Source organism: Nyctereutes procyonoides, unplaced genomic scaffold, assembly GCF_905146905.1.
Source record: "Nyctereutes procyonoides isolate TBG_1078 unplaced genomic scaffold, NYPRO_anot_genome, whole genome shotgun sequence".
Classification (NCBI taxonomy): domain Eukaryota; kingdom Metazoa; phylum Chordata; class Mammalia; order Carnivora; family Canidae; genus Nyctereutes; species Nyctereutes procyonoides.
In genome coordinates this window covers 5,843,066-5,860,745 of record NW_026575141.1, presented here as the reverse complement: position 1 = coordinate 5,860,745, position 17,680 = coordinate 5,843,066, and the positions used below count along the sequence as shown (strand labels likewise).

General features: G+C 50.5%; 1 protein-coding gene across 1 annotated transcript in view; it reads left to right on the top strand.

Moving 5' to 3' along the window:
* The window catches only part of SND1 (staphylococcal nuclease and tudor domain containing 1), a 418,777-nt gene that overhangs the window by 388,458 nt on the left and 12,639 nt on the right, over positions 1–17,680 (top strand). Inside the window, exon 17 of the mRNA XM_055307416.1 lies at positions 14,488–14,676. Coding sequence (XP_055163391.1) covers positions 14,488–14,676 — 189 coding nt within the window. The remainder of the gene's footprint in view (positions 1–14,487; positions 14,677–17,680) is intronic.

Genomic DNA, 17,680 nt, shown 5'->3' with positions numbered 1-17,680 from the left:
CATTTCTGCATGTTCTCATCTCTTTAATCAGCTCAACAACTAGGCATCCCTGGTCCTTCTCCAGCCCTGCTGTATCTTTCCAGAGATGCAAGGCCGAATCACAATGATCTCTTCTTTCAGGGTACATTGTACTCTATTATCACTGTAACCTGAATTTTCTGATGCTTGCCTGGCCTTGGAAGCTGTCTTTGTTAGGGAACCTCTGGACAGCAACCAGGATTGTACCCATGTAGAAGGTGTTGCCCAGAAACAAAAGAGCCCTGCCAAGCACAGTATCTCCCAGAAGCCTAGGATCCCCCTCCAACAAGCACCTTCCAGCACTGCCTAGAGTCCTGATGCCTGAGCATACGATTTGGGGACTAGGGGTGGGTTCACAAGAAATAGGCAACAGCCTCATTTGGAGGGCATAATGTAAAAGCTAATGGATTAATGAGCAGTCTAGCTGATTCGGGACATAACATGAGCTCTAAAGATGGAGTTGTCAGGAAGAGTGAATCAGGGAAGGCTTCCCAAAAGACAAAAGTGGTATGGGGGAAGTTGCCCCTTGCAAACAGCCTCACACATTTCTCTCAGTACTCCTGGGCAGAAACTTCCTGAAGGAGAGGGTTGCCTTAGCATTCCCTTACTGGTAAATGACCAGGCATCTCCCTGAGTATGCTCTGCACCTCTCTCTGCTCCTCCCTTGACAGGACAGGGGCTGCTGCAAATCTGGCTTTTACAGCTGAGATATAGGGTCAAGGCCTTAGGGACTAGCCAGGCTACAGGAGGCAGGTCAGGCAGATCACGTGGACCAGAGTGTGGGGGTGGAGTTGGGGTAGAGGAAATAAGGTTGGCGAGAAGGGGAGTATGGTATACTTTAAGAAGGTGCATGATGCTGAGAATCTCTCCTCACAGCACTGCTTTCTGTCCTCCCTACAGCATCCCTGTGAGCACTGCCTAACCTAGAGGATGGTGCTGATTCACACCACTCCCCACCCCACTTTTTTTTTCTTTTTTTTCTTCTTTTTTTTCCTGCTTCTGACCTGCCCACTGGCTCTAGGCAGCAGCTCAGGAGCAGTGGGCAAGTGAGAGCGTCTTCAAATAGCATTAAAAGAAATCAGGGACACTGGGTGGCTCAGTTGGTTGAGTGCCCAACTCTTGATTTCGGCTCAGATCTTGATCTCAGGGTCCTAGGACATAGCCTACATCAGGCTCCACACTTAGCTGGGAGTCTGCTTGAGATTCTCTCATTTTCTCTCTCCTCTGTACCTCCACCCCGTGCTCACATGCATGCACTCATGCTCTCTCTCAAATCTTTTTTAAAAAACCAAATTGCTGGGATCCCTGGGTGGCTCAGCGGTTTAGTGCCTGCCTTTGGCCCAGGGTGTGATCCTGGAGTCCCAGGATCGAGTCCCACGTCGGGCTCCCTGCATGGAACCTGCTTCTCCCTCTGCCTGTCTCTGCCTCTCTCTCTATCATTAGATAGATAGATAGATAGATAGATAGATAGATAGATAGATAGACAGATCTTTTAACAAATAAAATAAAAAACCAAATTGCTTAAATGATGTTTACACGGAGTGTCAGGGTGGGGGTAGGAGCCTCAGAGCTTTCTTTCCAAGGACACTGGTAGAAAGTTTACGATGGGAGATGCTATACTAACAGTAGTGACTGCAGCGAAGCTGTCTTCTGCCAGAGGAGCCTTGAACAGGCAGCTAGGCTTAGGCGCAAGTGTCAGGTTCACTATGCTTGCTCCAAAATCAAAGGAACTGTATTTAAAAGTTTAATTGTGACTTCTAGAAATCTTAGCTAGACATGTTGAGCATCTTCATTTCCTGTCTCCATTTCAGAACGCACCTACATTAGAGGTAGCACTCCCCACATAGAGCGGGAGAGCAGATGTCAATGGAATTCTGCTTAGTGCAACAGAACTAGAAGGTGGAGCGAGGCAAGTGAGGCCGCTCTGGCCCCATTTAGGGGAACATACGATAGCTACTTCCTGCCTGAGGACAGCAAAATCAGCCTGAGCAAATTGAGGGACCACCCACTAGCCCCTGGGACCTCATTAAGCTGAATTTTATTTGGGACATTTGGTTGAAATGGGAGAGATAAATAATTGTGATTAATGGCACCTTGGCTCCTGTCAAGAGGATGGACAGAGTTGTGTCAACAACTACCTGCTGACCCCTCCTACATACTGTCCTTTCCTGCCACTAGTATTTTTCCCTCTCTTACCTGTGTTCACTCCAGTGGCTGTGAGTACTCTCAGGAGGCAATTCCAAGGCCCAAAACAGCATTAGGAGGCCGTGCCCTGGGGAATGGGTAAAGACTAAGAAGAAGAAGGAATATGGTCCCAGTGTGGAGAAGCGGTGGAGTCAGCATGGCCATGCTGGCCCGTGCCCATTGCTCCCAGGCTTTCCCTGTACAAAGAAGGCTGGGGCCAGCTGTAGACTGGAGGGGTTTGGGAGGGCTTATGGTATGCAAGAGTTCCAACTGTGAAAGCATAAGCAATGCCATATATTAATTGTCATGAGCAATAAAAACTGGGCAATGAAGAAGTCTAGCCTCAACCCACAGACAAGGGCAGGGGCCAGGGTCTCTGACTAGGCCAGTGTGGCCTCTGGCATGCTGCAGTTAGCCCAATCTGGTTTGTATGCACTCAGACCATATAATGGCAGCTTTTACCCATAGGCTTTTCTTTGTGTTATGGAGAGACCACAGAGATCATAAGCTCTCCAGGTCCTACCAAGCAAGGATCCAGTTTGCCCATGTGAGAGGAGGGTGAACACACAATAGCCCTTGCCCACTAGCATTGCTGGAGCATGAACACTGTATCATCTCAGAGGATTTTTTTTGTTTTCCTTACTGTGTTGAAATAGGTTTAAAACAGAGTTTGAGGACATGCATGAAACAGAGTCCCTGAAGAGACTGAGATCTCCTCTCCCCTGGGCCTAAGAGAGCAGCCCCTCAGTGTGGTGAGGGGGGAGCAGGGGACTCTTTCCCTATGGCCTGTCCAGGAATGTCAATCACAGGGCTGCTGCCAGCCCAGCACATGTCCATCCCTGGGTGGCAGAGTGCAGAGCATACACGGCATATGGCCTGCTGAGGACAGACAGCAGACCAAGGCCAGGCTTCCGGCTGGCAAGTGAAGGCAGCATGATCTTAAGGAAGGACACAGGTGAACACAGGGCAGGCGGCTCAATAAGAGGAGCCCAGAGGAGATGATACTTACCTAGCCAGGTGGGGAGGGAGGGAAAGAAGAAGAGGTGAGGGCCTCATAGTCTGGTGGCTTCTCCAGCATCCTCTCAGTGCCTTCCACCGTGCCTTCATGCAGGTGTTCTGACATTAGGAGGGATGGATATTCCATGTTTTTGTGTTGAAATCGGTTGCTATTTCTTATATTCAGTTTAATAAAATAAGCAAATTGCCTGGTCCCTAGCTGCAAGTATAGGATTTCTGTCTGTTCCAAGTTCTTTTCTCTCTGGTGCCTTTCTCTGGCCTGCAAGAAGGATTGGTGTCTGTGTTCCTGTTTCTAAGAAACCGAGTGATGGTGACAGAAAAGGAGATCCTTGTTCCCTTTCCCACAGCTTAGGACATCTTTTGCCACAACCTGACCGCTTTTGAGTGACCCCCTTGGCCACGGCCCAGTTCTGAGAACTCTGGAGTGGCTGAGCCTGTCCAAGCCCCAGATGCCCTTAAACCCAACAGCAATTGCCTTTCCTCGAAGATTTCTGTGGTCTTGTAGAAGGGCCTGAGACCTGCCCACACTGGCAAGGGACTTGTGAACTTAAGGCTTTCTCAGCCTTGTGCTAAGATACTGCCTCAGGCAACCAAGGCCAAACTGGACATCTGCTCCCTGGCTTGGAAGACTTAGCACATAGGGTCTAGGATCCTGTCCTGTCCTCATAGCTCTTCCTCTAGCTGTCTCATGTCTGCTTTTGCTCTTCGCCCCTTCCTTGCTGAGGGATGGTGGCCAGGAGTAGTAGATGTGTAGGAGACCAGAGGGAGGCATACACAGCTGCTGCCTGTGTTCATGCCTGGATAAATAGAAGAATCCATCCTCGCTCCAGTTATATTCAGTACAGGCAAAGCCAAGTGCGAAACAGCCCCTTCTGCTCGTGACGTCTGGGAGCCTCTGAGTCATCAGTGCTGGCTGCACTGACCAAGCCGGTATCTGCCCCTCTGGGCTCCTATGAGCAGACCTGCCCTGACTGGGGCAGCTATGGGACAGCCCTGTCACCTTAGAGAGGTTCTCAAAACAGGCCTTCTCCAGTCGGTTTGGTGCCACTGGATTTCCCCAGAAATAGATAGTTTTCTGTCCTAAGACCTTTTACCTTTCATCGTCTGCTTACTGAATGCCTACCATGTGCTAGCAATAAGATACCATTAATAAATGCTCATTAGAATACTGTAAGTAATAGTGGTATAAACAAAGTGCTGTGGGGAAAAGCATTACTAAGTAAATAATGGAATGGTTTGAGTGAAATCCCATCTGCAGAGTCTTGATGTGTTGAGTAGGAGTTCACAGGTGCAATAATAGAAGGAGCATTCTAGCCACAGGGACTCGTGTGTACAGAGGCCTGGAACAGTGCATCGTGTGTGGAGCTAGAGTTGGTTTGGCATGACTAGAGCAAAATAATGAGGGCCAGAATGGTAGAAGATGAGACTGGTAAGAATCCAGTTGTAAGAAGCTTGTACCCTGCTGTGCTGAGGAATTTGAACTGTAGCAGAGAACAAGGAAAGGATTTCAGCAATGGAAGAAATTACCAGGTTTGGATTTTTTGTTAAGTAAGAACAACAGTTACTGAGCATTTGCTATATACCAAACTCTTCTTGGGTGTTTAAATCAGTCACTGGAGGTCACACAGCTAGTAAGTAGTTGAGCAAGGCTTGGCCCCAGGTAGTCTGGCTCCCTAGCCTGTCTACCCATCAGGCCATACTGGCTGCGACAAGCCTCTCCACAGCATTGTGGCAGGGCCATTAGGGAGACAGGGATACCAGTGAAGGAGATGGCTACCCAAAGTAGGACCCGCACTCAAGGAGAGATAGTAAGGGTAAAAAAAGGGCGGGGGGGGGAGAATCCAGAAGATATTTATGATGTAGGAGTAGTGTGCCCTGGAGTTTGATTGTGAATGTAAGGGAGCCAAGGATGATTTCCAAGCTTCTCATGCTACCAACTGGGATAAGAAATGCAGATGGAGGAACTGGTTTTATAGTGAAGATAGTAGATTCAGGATTCCGCTTGTTATATGTGAAATTTCTCAGGTGGAGTTGAATTCTGAAGAGAGGTCTGGACTGGAAATAAAAGTTGTGGTGTCCTATAATTCCGAGAGCAGTGAAAGACAGGGACTGTACAGCTTAAAATGGCCCCCTGGAGAATATCCATATTCAAGGAGCATGTTGGGAAAGAGTTCACAATTGAAACCAAGAACAGGGAGAAGAAACCATGACTGGGAAGCGCAGAAGCCTTTACAAAAAAAAAAGAAAAGAAAGTTTAAAATGGAAGAGGGGTTCTTTACTATCAGATCCTTCAAAAGGTCAACAACAATGAAACACGAGAAGAAATAGTTAAAATAACAAGAGTTCTTGAATGACTGTGTGGGGCTAGTTATGTTGGAATACCAACAGTGGTGAGCCACCACGGTGGACCGGGAAGGAAACAGGAGGGGAGCAGAAGTCTGGGCAAGGAGAACCCCGTCAGCCAGGTGGGAATGGAGACTGCAGCAAGATTTTCTAGGATGGGCAAGAGATTCATAGGCAAAGAGGCAGACACTGACAAAAAAAGGGAATAGGAATGGTAGAAAAGAGGTGATTGGTGCCTAAGGAAGTGGAAGAGGGTGTGATCTAGAGTCGGCTTCATTTCCTTTTCTCCAAGGTAGAAAGGAAAGAAGTCATTAATATAAGGAGTCTTTAAAGGGCGAGGTGTGGGTCCCCCATAGGAACCCTCTGTAGTTGAGGTGAAGAAGCCTGAGAGTCAGGGTAGTAAAGCAGAGTGCCCGTATCCCAGAGCAGCCCTTGGGATCAGGGAGATACAGGTGCTTGCAAAGGGGGAACTGGCATTTGAATCTAATGTGATTGGACAACATTCGGTTCCTTTCAGACCAAGTCAGATGTTTGATAACCACTCGCAATTATGCCATGGCATGCACACGCTGATTTGTCCTGACCAGACGCCAACCATCGTCTTACCACTAACTCAGTCCTCACGGGGCTTGGGTACAGCCTGGGGTATTCTGGCTGGGCTTTGGAGAACACTGCTGTGGCTGCCTCCCTGGCCCAATGAAAGCAGTCTTCATGGCTCTTCTCCGCGCCAGCCAGGGAGCATGGGAGGAGCTGGGCTATTCAGGCATGCCCTACTCTCTGAAGGAATTTCAAAGCTTGCCTCAGGCCCAGGAAACCTGTGGGAACGGCTGCCACCAGTGGTGCCCTGGACAGGGGGCAGAATGCGGGCAGCTTCATTCCCTGTGTGAACCTCAGGGAAGAGAGAGTTAAATCTTCCAGTCTTTACCCTGGGTTTTCTTGGGAAGATGAACAATCTCCTTTCCTCATTGTCTGCACCAAAGGAATAGATTGCGTCAGTTTATAAACTGTGTTACCGTTTGCAAAGGCCTGGAGTCAGCAGGTTTGCATTTCCCGGCAGACTCAGACACTGCTCATCGCCTTGGCTGCTGCTTCTCTGCCTCAGGCGGGACTGGGAGCTGCCCCGTCCCCCCCACCCCTACCCCTGTCATCCCACCCTTCATCCCTGAGGTAGTCAAGGAGAGAGAGAGAGAGAAAGAAACCCTGAGCTTCTGGCTGAGCCATCTTGTTCAGTGCTCAGGCCTTCCATCAACCTCCAGGAGCTCCTTGGCCCCTCTTGCCACTGTGCCAACCCAGGCCTGATTTCCAGGCATTCCTAGGGCTTTGGCTTGGGCCAGCGCACGGATGTCAGAGAAGAGGTTTTCTGGAGAACAGTTGGCACTGTGGGTTGGACTTGAAAGAGTCATCTGATCTGGAGGTGCTGAGGGGTTAGGAGCAGAGGCACTGGTAAGGACTAGGGCCCCGCTGCTCCAGCACCGGGAGGATTTGTACAGCTGCCTGCCTCTCTCCCCTGCCCACTCCCTGCTGGCAGCCACCGGTAATGAGACCCGGGAGGTATTTCATGGGCATTGCCTCTCTAGCTCCCAGAGCGTTACATTATTAATTGCGTTGTGTTAATGTTCATCGTCTCTAAGAGACGGTGTATCTGTGCGTGCTTGTGAGTGGAGGGGACACGTTGGCTGTGTTAAGTTGCTACTATATTAAGGTGAGGTGTCTCTTTAAGTTCACAGCTGTAGCTGTGGCAGCACATTATAGCCTTCGTGCAGCATCAGTGATGGTGGAAAACCCAGCTCTACAGAGACGTGGCTACCTCTGGGTAGCAGGCAAGGAGTCCCAGTTGCAATCTGGTTGCTCTGGATCACTACTCACATTGTGGCTGAGAACTCTGGTGGGAGGCACGGGTGGGGAAGAGGATTGAGTGCCTTTCATCCCCCTCTGCAAGTTTTTCTGCAGGGCTTGAGGGTTCCATGGGGCTTCTCCACTAGCCCTCCTCCCACGTAACCCACTGTCTCCTCTCTCCTCTGCCCCTAGTCATACTAGTATACCGCCAGCCGTCTAGCCAGACTCTAACCTCAGCTACTTCAGAGCTGAGAGCACCGTAAAACCCTGGTTCCATTCACATTGGCACCTGAAGAAACTGAGCCTAGGGGAGGTTTTCACACACACACACACACACACCCAGCTCAGATCACAGTTCCAGTCTAGGCTTTTTCTTGGCTTTCTCTTTGCTGTTTGGGGCCTTCTTCCCATCCAAGCTTTCCCATTTTGTTCCCAGTTCCAGGCTTCTGCCCCATTCTTGTTGCTGGTGGCTTTGGGGGTGTTTTAAAGCAGGCTTATGGCTAGAGGCTTCTGCCTGTTGTTAGGGCCCCTGATGTTGCCTCCCCAGAGGCAGCCCTAAGCATTCTGCCTTCTGCCTGTGGGAGGAACTGGTGGCCTGTATAACCCTCCCCCCACACACCTCCCCCCCCTGCCTCCCCCCACACACACACACCCGTGGGAAGTCCTTGTTTCCAGGTGCCAGGGCAGGGGTGGCCTGCGCTGCTCCTGGGGCCTACCTGGTTTCACCTGTCCTGCCTGAGGCAGCCCACTTCCCCTGTGGGAGGGAGCATCTCCCCATGAGGGAGGGAGCATCCCCTCGGCTATTCTAAACACTCTGTCTCTCTTGCGCGCGCCGGCTCTCTCTCTCTCTCTCTCTCTCTCTCTCTCTCTCTCTCTCTCTCACACACACACACACACAAACGCACGCGCATTCCACAGCCTTCCCTGTGCTGCCTCAGACACTTTGCTGAGAGATGGGGCCAGTGCACTTTGGGGAGGCTGGACCTTTTCTCCATCCTCTTGACACACAGAAAAGGGAAGAGGGATACATATGTATGGGGTTTCTTTGCCCTGAGTGTGGTTTGTGGTGGGGAGGGGGGTAACTAGCTGCCTTATTGTAGCTTGCCTTTCAGTGGAGGCACCTTCCAATACCTTCTTCCTTCCCTGGCCCACACCTCCCCAAGACCCAAAGAAGGCTACGGGAGGACCTATGTGTTTTTTCAGCTTTGTCCCAGACTTGAAACCAGTAGGCATCCAGTTTGGTTTCTGGATCAGGAGAGGTAGGGCAGCTAAATGAACGCCCAGAGCAGTCAGAATTTTCTCTGTGGTCTTATGGTGACCTTTTAACTGATATAGCTCTCCGTGCTCCTTTACACACACTCACACACTCACTTTACAGAAGGTTTAGAATCTGAAGGCTGACTGGCTGGGAAGGACCAGAACAATTTGAGAGAGAGGAGGAGTGTCTATAAGAGCCTTGTCCCCTACCTCACTTGGACTTCCCTTCCTGTGACCCCCGGCACCGCTCTGGCCCAGCACTGTACCCCCAGGCTCAGCAAGTGCTGCTTTGCCTAGAGGAGGGTGACTCAGACCCCACTGCCTGCCTGATTGAAGTAGTTCCTAAGTTAGGAAGCTGGACAGAATCCAGACAAGTAGAAAAAGGAGCATTTTGGGAGACAGAGCAGGACAGGGACAGAGTATATTTCTGGAGTCCAAGGCACTCCAGCCCCTAAGGGGAGAATTATAGGCAGTGAAACTAATTCATGGCTACCGACACCTTCTCTTCCTTGTTTGTTCCCAGCCATGGAGAGTGAGCTGGGGGCTGTTCTGATTCTCCCCTTTACTTTTTCCCTTCTCCCCTTCCTCACCCACCCACAGGGTGAGGCCACAGCTCGGTTGGGTGGGCCCTGAGGTGTGCCAGTTGCCTGGGCATGGGAGCTCTTCCTCAGTAATTAGGAGACATGCAAATTAACAGCCTGTGCCGTTTGTATTAATTTGGTAAATAAGCCAGAACAATTTCATTAGTGGCACATTAATGTGCTTGGGAGCAGGAAGACGTGTCCCACTGTGAGGCAGCAGGGCCTGCTACCCCAGCCCACAGGCAGGCTGAGTCCAGTGTGTCTAGCTGCTCTCTGGCTGGGCACGGCTGGCTGGACTGCACCGCCCCCCACCCCCCTTGGCCCTAGGGTGGAGAAAGACATCTGCTTGTTCGGCTGGGTTTGAGGACAGTCACACATTAGCTCTTCCTACTTGCCTTCCCTCCATTCTGTCTTTCACATGAGGCCACCAGGGCTTAAGAAACCCAAAGCTTTTTTAGGTGGGGAGAGAGCTAAGGGGATGGAGCTCAGCCCAAGCAGAGCTGTTGCTGCTCCCTATTTGATGAAGGGAAGAGGAAGCCGTTTTATGTTACTGCCTTTATTTAATACACAAGCCCCACTTCTCTTTTTACAGAGAAAGAAAACTGGCTAGGAAAGAAAAGAGTTCATGTGACTTTCCAAAAATTCACAGCCAGAGATAGGATTTGAACCCAAATCTGTCTGACTCCAAGATCCATGCTCTTCCTTGCTATGTCACTGCCCAGCTCTGAGGAAGATTCAGAGTGGAGAACTAGTTTTGTTCCCCTTGGCTCTGACAGTCTAGTTGGAGAATAAAGACATTTGGAAGTGAAATAAGTGCCCCTCTTACAAAGTTGATGATGATGATAATGAAGCATTTATGTGTCTGCTTAGTATATTTGTATTAGCTCATTTAATCATAGCAAATCCTTTGAGATAGGTAATACTTCAATTCCAGTTTTGTAGCAAAGACACAGAAGATAAGTGACTTGTCAAAGCTCATGCAGTTAGTAGGTGGACTTGAACTGAGGCATTCTAGCTCCACAGTCTAAGTTCCAAACCTCTGTGCTACACACTGCTGCCTCAGTGCCAAAGGGTGGGGGAGCCCTTAGGTGCTCAGAGGGTGATTCACTTGGTGGGTTAGAGAAGCCCTCACAGGGAGGTGGTGTTGAAACTGAACGAGCTCAGCTCACAGGGCCTCTGGTCAAGTTTACAGGAGGGTTAAGACTTTGGTCTTCAGAGTGAATTCTGTGTGCTCAGGAGAATAGACAAAGCACAAGGCTTGGCTCACCACCTGCTCTGTCTGCCTCAAGAGCAGAGGGCAAGAGATGCTGGTGGCTGGCCAGACCAGCAGGGGTACGCAGTGAGGCAGCAGCACCCAAGGAGCAGGTCTGACCTTTGGGCATCTAGGCTGCTTGCTGCTTCATTCTCACCCAGCCACTTCCCCAGTGGGATGCCATGGCCCCATTCATCTCTCTCAGGAAGCCTTCTCCTCCCCTCTGTGCTGTTTTCCTAGGTCTCAGCTTCAACTTGAACACTGAAGAGGGGAATGAAGAGAAGAGCCTCCATCTGTTCCCTGCTGATGCCGCTTGTGTCCATGTGTACACAAATCCTGTGGTGCCCTCAAGGCCGTATCAGCTCACACGTGTACACACCAAATGCCCACACACAAATCAGCCATCCTGGTAGCCCATGGTAGTCACCCAAGGCTTGAACTCCCTGATGTCACCTGCCGTTGTAGGGAAGTTGTAGAGTCCAAATCTCTCCCTAAAACACTCCACAAGATGCTGAAGAGACAAGTAACAATGTTGTATAGCACTTTGCAGTTTACTCAACACATGATGAATAATGGGTCTCATTCGTGATTACAATAGCCAGAAAAAAAACAGAAACGGTTTCTTGTGTATTTGACAAGAACAAGCCTCCCCTAACTCTTGTCTTCAGTTTGAGGAAAACTTGAAAGAAATAGCTCTCTGTGCATCACTATATAGTCAATCCTCGTTATATACGATTCCATATTTGCAAATTCGCTTACTAAGTTTTATTTATAACCCAAAATCAGTACTCATGGTACTTTTTGATCATTTGTGGATGTGCAGAGTCATGAAAGATTGGAGACTCCAGGTGGGTACATTCCCAATTAAGGTTGCAAAAGGTGGTGCTCTGCCTTTTTGTTTCAGCTCTCACACCATAAACAAGTGTACTTTTCCTTAGTGCCACGTTTCCTCCCCCCGTTTCTTTTTGGTGTGTGCTTTTTCTTGGCAATTTTTCAGTTTAAAATGGCCTCCGAGCAGAGTGCTGAAGTGCTGTCTAGTGTTCCTAAGTACAAGAAGGCTGTGATGTGCCTGAAGAAGAAAATATATGTGTTAGATAAGCTTTATTCAGGCATGAGTTACAGTGCTATTGACTGTGAATTCAATGTTAATGAAACATCAGTATATATTAAATAAGATGTCTTTAAACAAAAACATGCACAGAAGCAGGTTACGTATTGATAAGTTGTGACCAGAGTCTTGGAGGAACCTAATCCTATGTTTCCTCTGGGAGCAGTGGCTCAGGATTCACTAATTCAGTGTTCATGGTAACTTTATAGAACATAAGTACTACAAATAACAAGAATCAACTGTATCTGTATATCTCTATATGAGTATGTATTTATATGTATTTTTTTATTTAAGAGAAAATACCAGGGCACCTGGGTGGCCCAGTTGGTTAAGCTTCTGACTTTGGCTCTGGTCATGCATGATCTCAGGGTCCTGGGATAGAGCCCCGCCTCAGGCTTCCTGCTCAGTGGGGAGTCTGCTTGAGGATTCTCTCTCCCCTCCCACCCCCATAAATAAATAAATCTTCTAAAAGAGATAGAGAAATTGTAAAAAAAAAAAAAAAAAAAAAAAAAAAACCCTGAGTCTTAAAGTTGATCAGAGAAATAGAGCATATACAGACATTGGCCCATGAAATGCTAGAGTCAAGCCACAAATTCCTGGCAGTTAATCTAAGAGAAATGTGATGAACAGTGAACACATATACCAGCCTGGGAGCATCATGCTTGTTAACCCTTGCTTGCTCCCTGTGAAACTTTGGTGAGGTTTAGAGGAGGGTTAAGACTTTGGTCTTCAAAGTGAATGCTGTGTGCCCAGAAGAATAGACACAGCACAGGGCTTGGATAGAGAGGCCACAAGCCAAGAGACTCAGGAGTAGCCTCATCCCTTCACTGAGCCCAGTCCACCTTCCCTTGAGTGCCTTTGGGAAATTAGGAGTTTGCAGCAGCCATAATAAAAGGGGAAGTGGAGACCTCCAGGCTACAACTTTATTTCCCTCTCTAAGGCAAAATGGATTCAGCTGGAAGACAGTGCCCAAGGATAGAGATTTCTTTCCTCTGAAGCTGGCTGGGCCCAGGGACTTGTCAAGCCCAAGTTAGTGTATCGATTGCAGGCAGGGAGAGGCTAGGTAGTGTGAAGGCAGTGTTCACCTGCCAAGAGAGTTGGCAGTGTTGACCCCAGGCATGGCTACTCATTGTTGGAGTCTCCCGCTAGTGCAAGCCCTTGCAAGGCCAGCATCTGGTTTGTGGCCTCCAGGGTGAGGTGTGGTTTCAGGGTTTGCTGGTGAGTTGAGGTCTCAATCTGGGCACCCTCTAAGATGAGCATGATTGTACCTACCTGGGTACTTCATCAGTTTGCCTCTGAGGTTCTTGCCTCTGTCCGAGCAATTCGGTGCCAAGAGAAATGACGTAGGTAGCCATCAAGCTTCTTGTTACAACCACACTGGCCCACTACAGGCTACTTGAAACTAGAAGGAGGCCTTGCACTCCATCAGGGCAACCATCGGTTTTAGGAAAAGGTATTGGGCCACTAACATGGTAAAAGATAAGATGTCCAGGAATGGGGGACCTATCTACCCACATACAGAGTCAACTTAGAATGGATCTATGTAGAATCTTTTTTCCTAACTCTTAATAAACTCTTCATATCTGCTTCTGGGCCACACCCCAACCTCAGGTATCGTTGAACTTGCATTTCCATTGGAAAGGTAAGCTGTTAGCCTTAATTAAGTAGGAAAAGGGTGCTCAAGGATAGGGAGAAGCCCAGGTCCTGCCTGCCTGGTCCTGTCCCTCTTTTTCTCCCCATTGCCTTCTCTCCGTAAGCCCAAGCCACCTCCATCTCCTTAAGAGTTGTCCTGTCCCCCACATTGCTCCCCATTCCCCTATACTCCCCTCTCTAACCCTTTGGCCTAGGCTGCTGCCGCAGGCTCCAGCCCAGGCTCCAGCCCAGGCTTCAGAGAATTCCCACGTATTTAGACATTCATTTTATTGCTTAATCGAGCTTGAAGCTGTTTAAATTAATACAAGTTTTCATATTTGGCATCAAAGGCTTTTACAAGCCCCTTTAGCAGAGAAAGGAGGAGGTTGGGAGAGAATCAAAGAAGAAATTTACCCTGGGCCATTGCCTTCATGAGGTGGGAGCCGATCAGCCACCGCAAAGGCTGTGGCATCGAGACCACCTTCTTGGAGGAGCAGAGTCCGTACTGTGTCTGTGGTTCTGGGTCTTGGGAAGGCCCTCCATAGAAGAGGTTCAGGAGCTCTAGAGCACCGCAGGGGTCCCTGAGGGTTCTGAAGTTCAGCCACAGTGCACAGCCCCCAGGACTGGACTTGGAGTAGTGACTACACCCTTCCTGGTGCTCCCTGTTGGGCAGCTTCCTGCTGGGGTCACCCCCTAGCTGCCCTGTGTGCACTTCCTGCTCACATCCTTCTGCTCACCTGCCCCCTTAACCTCCTCTCCTCACCTGGCTTTCATCCAGCCACTTTCATTACATTTGTTCCTCATTAATTCCTTCAGCTCTGCACCCTCGGGGATTGCCCTGCTCCTGGGGCCTGCCTGTCTTTCTAGAAGAGCTGGGCCAGGTGGGTGCTGAAGAAGAGAGTGATGTTCCCTGAGTTGTGTCTACGGCTTATCTCACTCCTCCCCAAGCTACACTCGCACGTGTGCGCGCAGCGATGACCACAGACTCCCTCACTTCAAAAGAGCTGAGATGAGGGAAGTTTTGAAGTTGCTTGGTCAGTGACATTTCTGTAAAGGATGATTCTGGGTGTGAGGCAGAAAAGCAAGAATCACACTTACGGAACTGAAGCAAAGGGTTCTAAAAGGGGTCAGCAGTGCCAGAGCTCCAAGAAGCTCCGGCTCTTTGGGCCAGATGAGCCCCTGTCCTGTGGTGTGAGGGCCCCCCTGGTGGCCCAGAGGCTGCCCCCTACAGGCTGACACCCCCTTCCTCTGTTCCCCAGGTAGAGGTGGAGGTAGAGAGCATGGACAAGGCCGGCAACTTCATCGGCTGGCTGCACATTGACAGCGCCAACCTGTCCGTCTTGCTGGTGGAGCACGCACTCTCCAAGGTCCACTTCACTGCCGAGCGCAGCTCCTACTACAAATCCCTGCTGTCTGCTGAGGAGGCCGCCAAGCAGAAGAAAGAGAAGGTATCATGGGGAAGTGGGCCTGCTGGGGAGGAGGCGGGTGCCACCCCAGAGCTCAGACTCTCCTTCCATCTCCTCCCCCAAAACATTACAGCCTCCGCACAGCAGGCAGAGTGGTTTTGTTATCCCACAGTTGAGGGACCCTGGTCGGTGTTGGTCTGAGACCCTACCTTAGGAACCACACATGAGCGAGACAGAGCCTGCCAGCTTAGGCATCCTCGGCTATAGGCCTACTCTGGTGGACCTGGTGGAGCAGAAAGGTGTCTGGAAAGTGATCTCAAAACCATGAGAGGAATGACTGGGGGAGCCCCTGGGGAGCAGGAACCCAGGGGGTTGTCCCTTCTCCAGCCCAACCCTTCCCCCTGCCCTCAGAGCTACCTGGACACCTGCAGCCCCCTTCTGAACTTCCTTTACATGGCCCTGCAGGGAGCCCCATTGTGGAAGCTGCCCCAGGAGATGCATAAAGCTGTTAAGAAAACAGATTTAGAGCCCATCAGTCTCTGCAGACACTGCATTGAAAAGACAAGGGGGGGTGGGGGTTGGAAAGCAGCTTTTGGAAACAAATGGACGATTAAAGAACCCAGTGGTTTGGTGGTGGGAGCTGGGCTTGGCACCCTCCAACTCAGCCTGTCACCACTGACTTACAGCCCAGCCCTGATAATGGGAGTAAATCAGCCGGCCACCAATTTGTCAGGGCTTCTCTGAGCTTGAGGAGGATTTCATGGGACAGCCGTGCTGAGCCATAAATTTGTTCCAGGAATAAACGTTTCCTTCCCCATGGGGCAGCCATCTGGCTTGCAACTCGCCTCCCAGAGCCAAGGCCCAGACACCTGCCAAAAGGAGTAGGGGGCTTCAGGGCCCCAGGGCTCCCCATTGTCTTTCAACCCAGAACAGACACCACCTCACTCTGCCTCTTCCTGACTGTCTTCCCTCAGGGACCCAGCTGAGGGACACCTGCCTGGATCTCTCTATTCCTTTTCTTCCCATCCCCTATCCATGACCAACCCCCAGTAGGGGTGAAAGAACTCTAGGGAAAGATGACCCAAAAAGATTGGGACAGATTGAAAGGGATTGTCCATGCCTTGGAGGAATAGGCCACCATGAAGCCTCTGAGGAGGCTTCTAACCGTTTCTTGTCCCAATTCTGCTCACATTAAACCCCATCTTTCTAGAGTAACAGGGAGCGGGCAGTCTTAGCTTCTAGCACAAAGGAACTGCTTCTTGGGTTTCCTGTTGGTGACAGCTGAACTTAAGGCTGCCACCCCCATGTCTTCTGCCTACTACAGGGGTAGGAGGAGACGTGGTACTGGGGCCATGTGTGCAAAGGGCTGAGCCTTCACTGAAGAATTAGCTGGGGGTCTGTGTGGAAAGCACTGGCTCCTAAGGCTCAGATTCTGAAAGCATCTTTGTCCTCAGGCTCTGCTGTCTGAGATTAGAGACCCCAGAGTGACCCAGGAGAAGACAGAGGGGGGAATCTGACCTGAGGTGGAGGGATGGCTGCCTTGCTGGGTGTTACCCTGGCATCACTATTTACTACACGGTGGATTTGTCTGAAAGAGCCCAGGACATCATTTCATTGGTGCCGCACAATGATGATGAGGAGTAATCCTCAGTAGTTACTTACACAGGCTACGTGTTTTTATTCCAGGCCAGTTAAAATGCAGTGTGCTCCTCTCAGTGTGAGGGCCTGCCTGCCTCCTGGGTCCCTCTCCTGCACATCCCATCCTCTTCGAGGATCCTGGCAGAATCTGGTGTGGCTTGCCTCTTCTGGTGGGGTTGGTTCCCAGGAGCAGCATGTGTAGAACATAGCACCACCCCTCAGAGTTGGCTGGACTCAGAGAATTTGGTAGCCAGCTGGAGGACAGCAAATGGCATGTCTGAAGTGTCTCCAGGATTTCCAACTTTGCCTTGCTTGTGACCCCAGGAGGGCTGCCTTCACTGTCCAGAGACAGGCACGTGTGAGGTTACGAGATCATGGTGGGTCTATCTGCGGGAACCTGGCAATGCTGGTTTCCCAGCTATGAGAATTTAGCTGCCTCCCTACTGGGCCCAGTTCTTTCCTGTACCTTGAAGACCCCTCTCATGAAGATGCTAGTCAGGAGATGCTTTCCTCTATAGGAGGCTAATGCCGAGTTATCCCCTCCTCCTGCAGGAATACTGGGTTGGTCTGAGGACCAAAGACAGAGCCATAGATGGCAGGCAGCAGGACCACCCTCCCCAGCCTCCCTTCTGCCCCAGCAGGGCCCTGGACAGGGCTGGATTGGCCATTGATTGCCTTTTATTGAACTTGTCTTCCCCACTGCAAACTTGAAGGCCTCCACCACCCTGGTCCTATGCCAGCCCCACCCTTGGAGCCTCCTGAGCAGTGATATTAAATAGGAAAGCCTCTAGCCAGTGGAGCCTCAGTCCACATCGCCCATCTTCTGCCAGGCGAGGATCTGGGGGGCTCCTTGGGGAGGAAGTGCAGGAAAGAGGGAGGGCCAGGGATGGGTGAGGATAGGAGGAGAGACAGCCTGTGCTCCTAATCTGGCCCCACAATGTAGAGGGGACCTGAGCAGAACAGGAATTGGCATGACAGAGTGGCAGTGGAGCAGATAAGGGAGGAAGGAAGGAATTGCTTCTCTAGGCATTTCCCCGCCTGGGTCTGTAACCAGGGTCATGGAGGGCTTACAGAGGAACCCCGCCCCAGGACACAGTGCCATCCTAGCCCCCAGCCTAATAACAGACCCTACTATAAATTAGAGGAGCTGGGAAAGACTTTTCCACACTAATGCCACATTTGGAGTGGGCCCAGAACAGAGCAGATCCCTGCCTTGGGTGGATCTCCGGGCATCCCTGGGCCCTGCTGCTGATGCCCAGCTCAGGCTGGCCTCCACCAAAGGCCAAGGTCATTTCCAGCTCCAGAGTCCCATCCTCTGCTTGGCATCTTGGCCATGCAGGTCCTTCCCCAGCTCTTCCATCTGCCCAGAACTTGGGGGAGAGTCGTAAGGCATGGAGTCTGTGTTCAG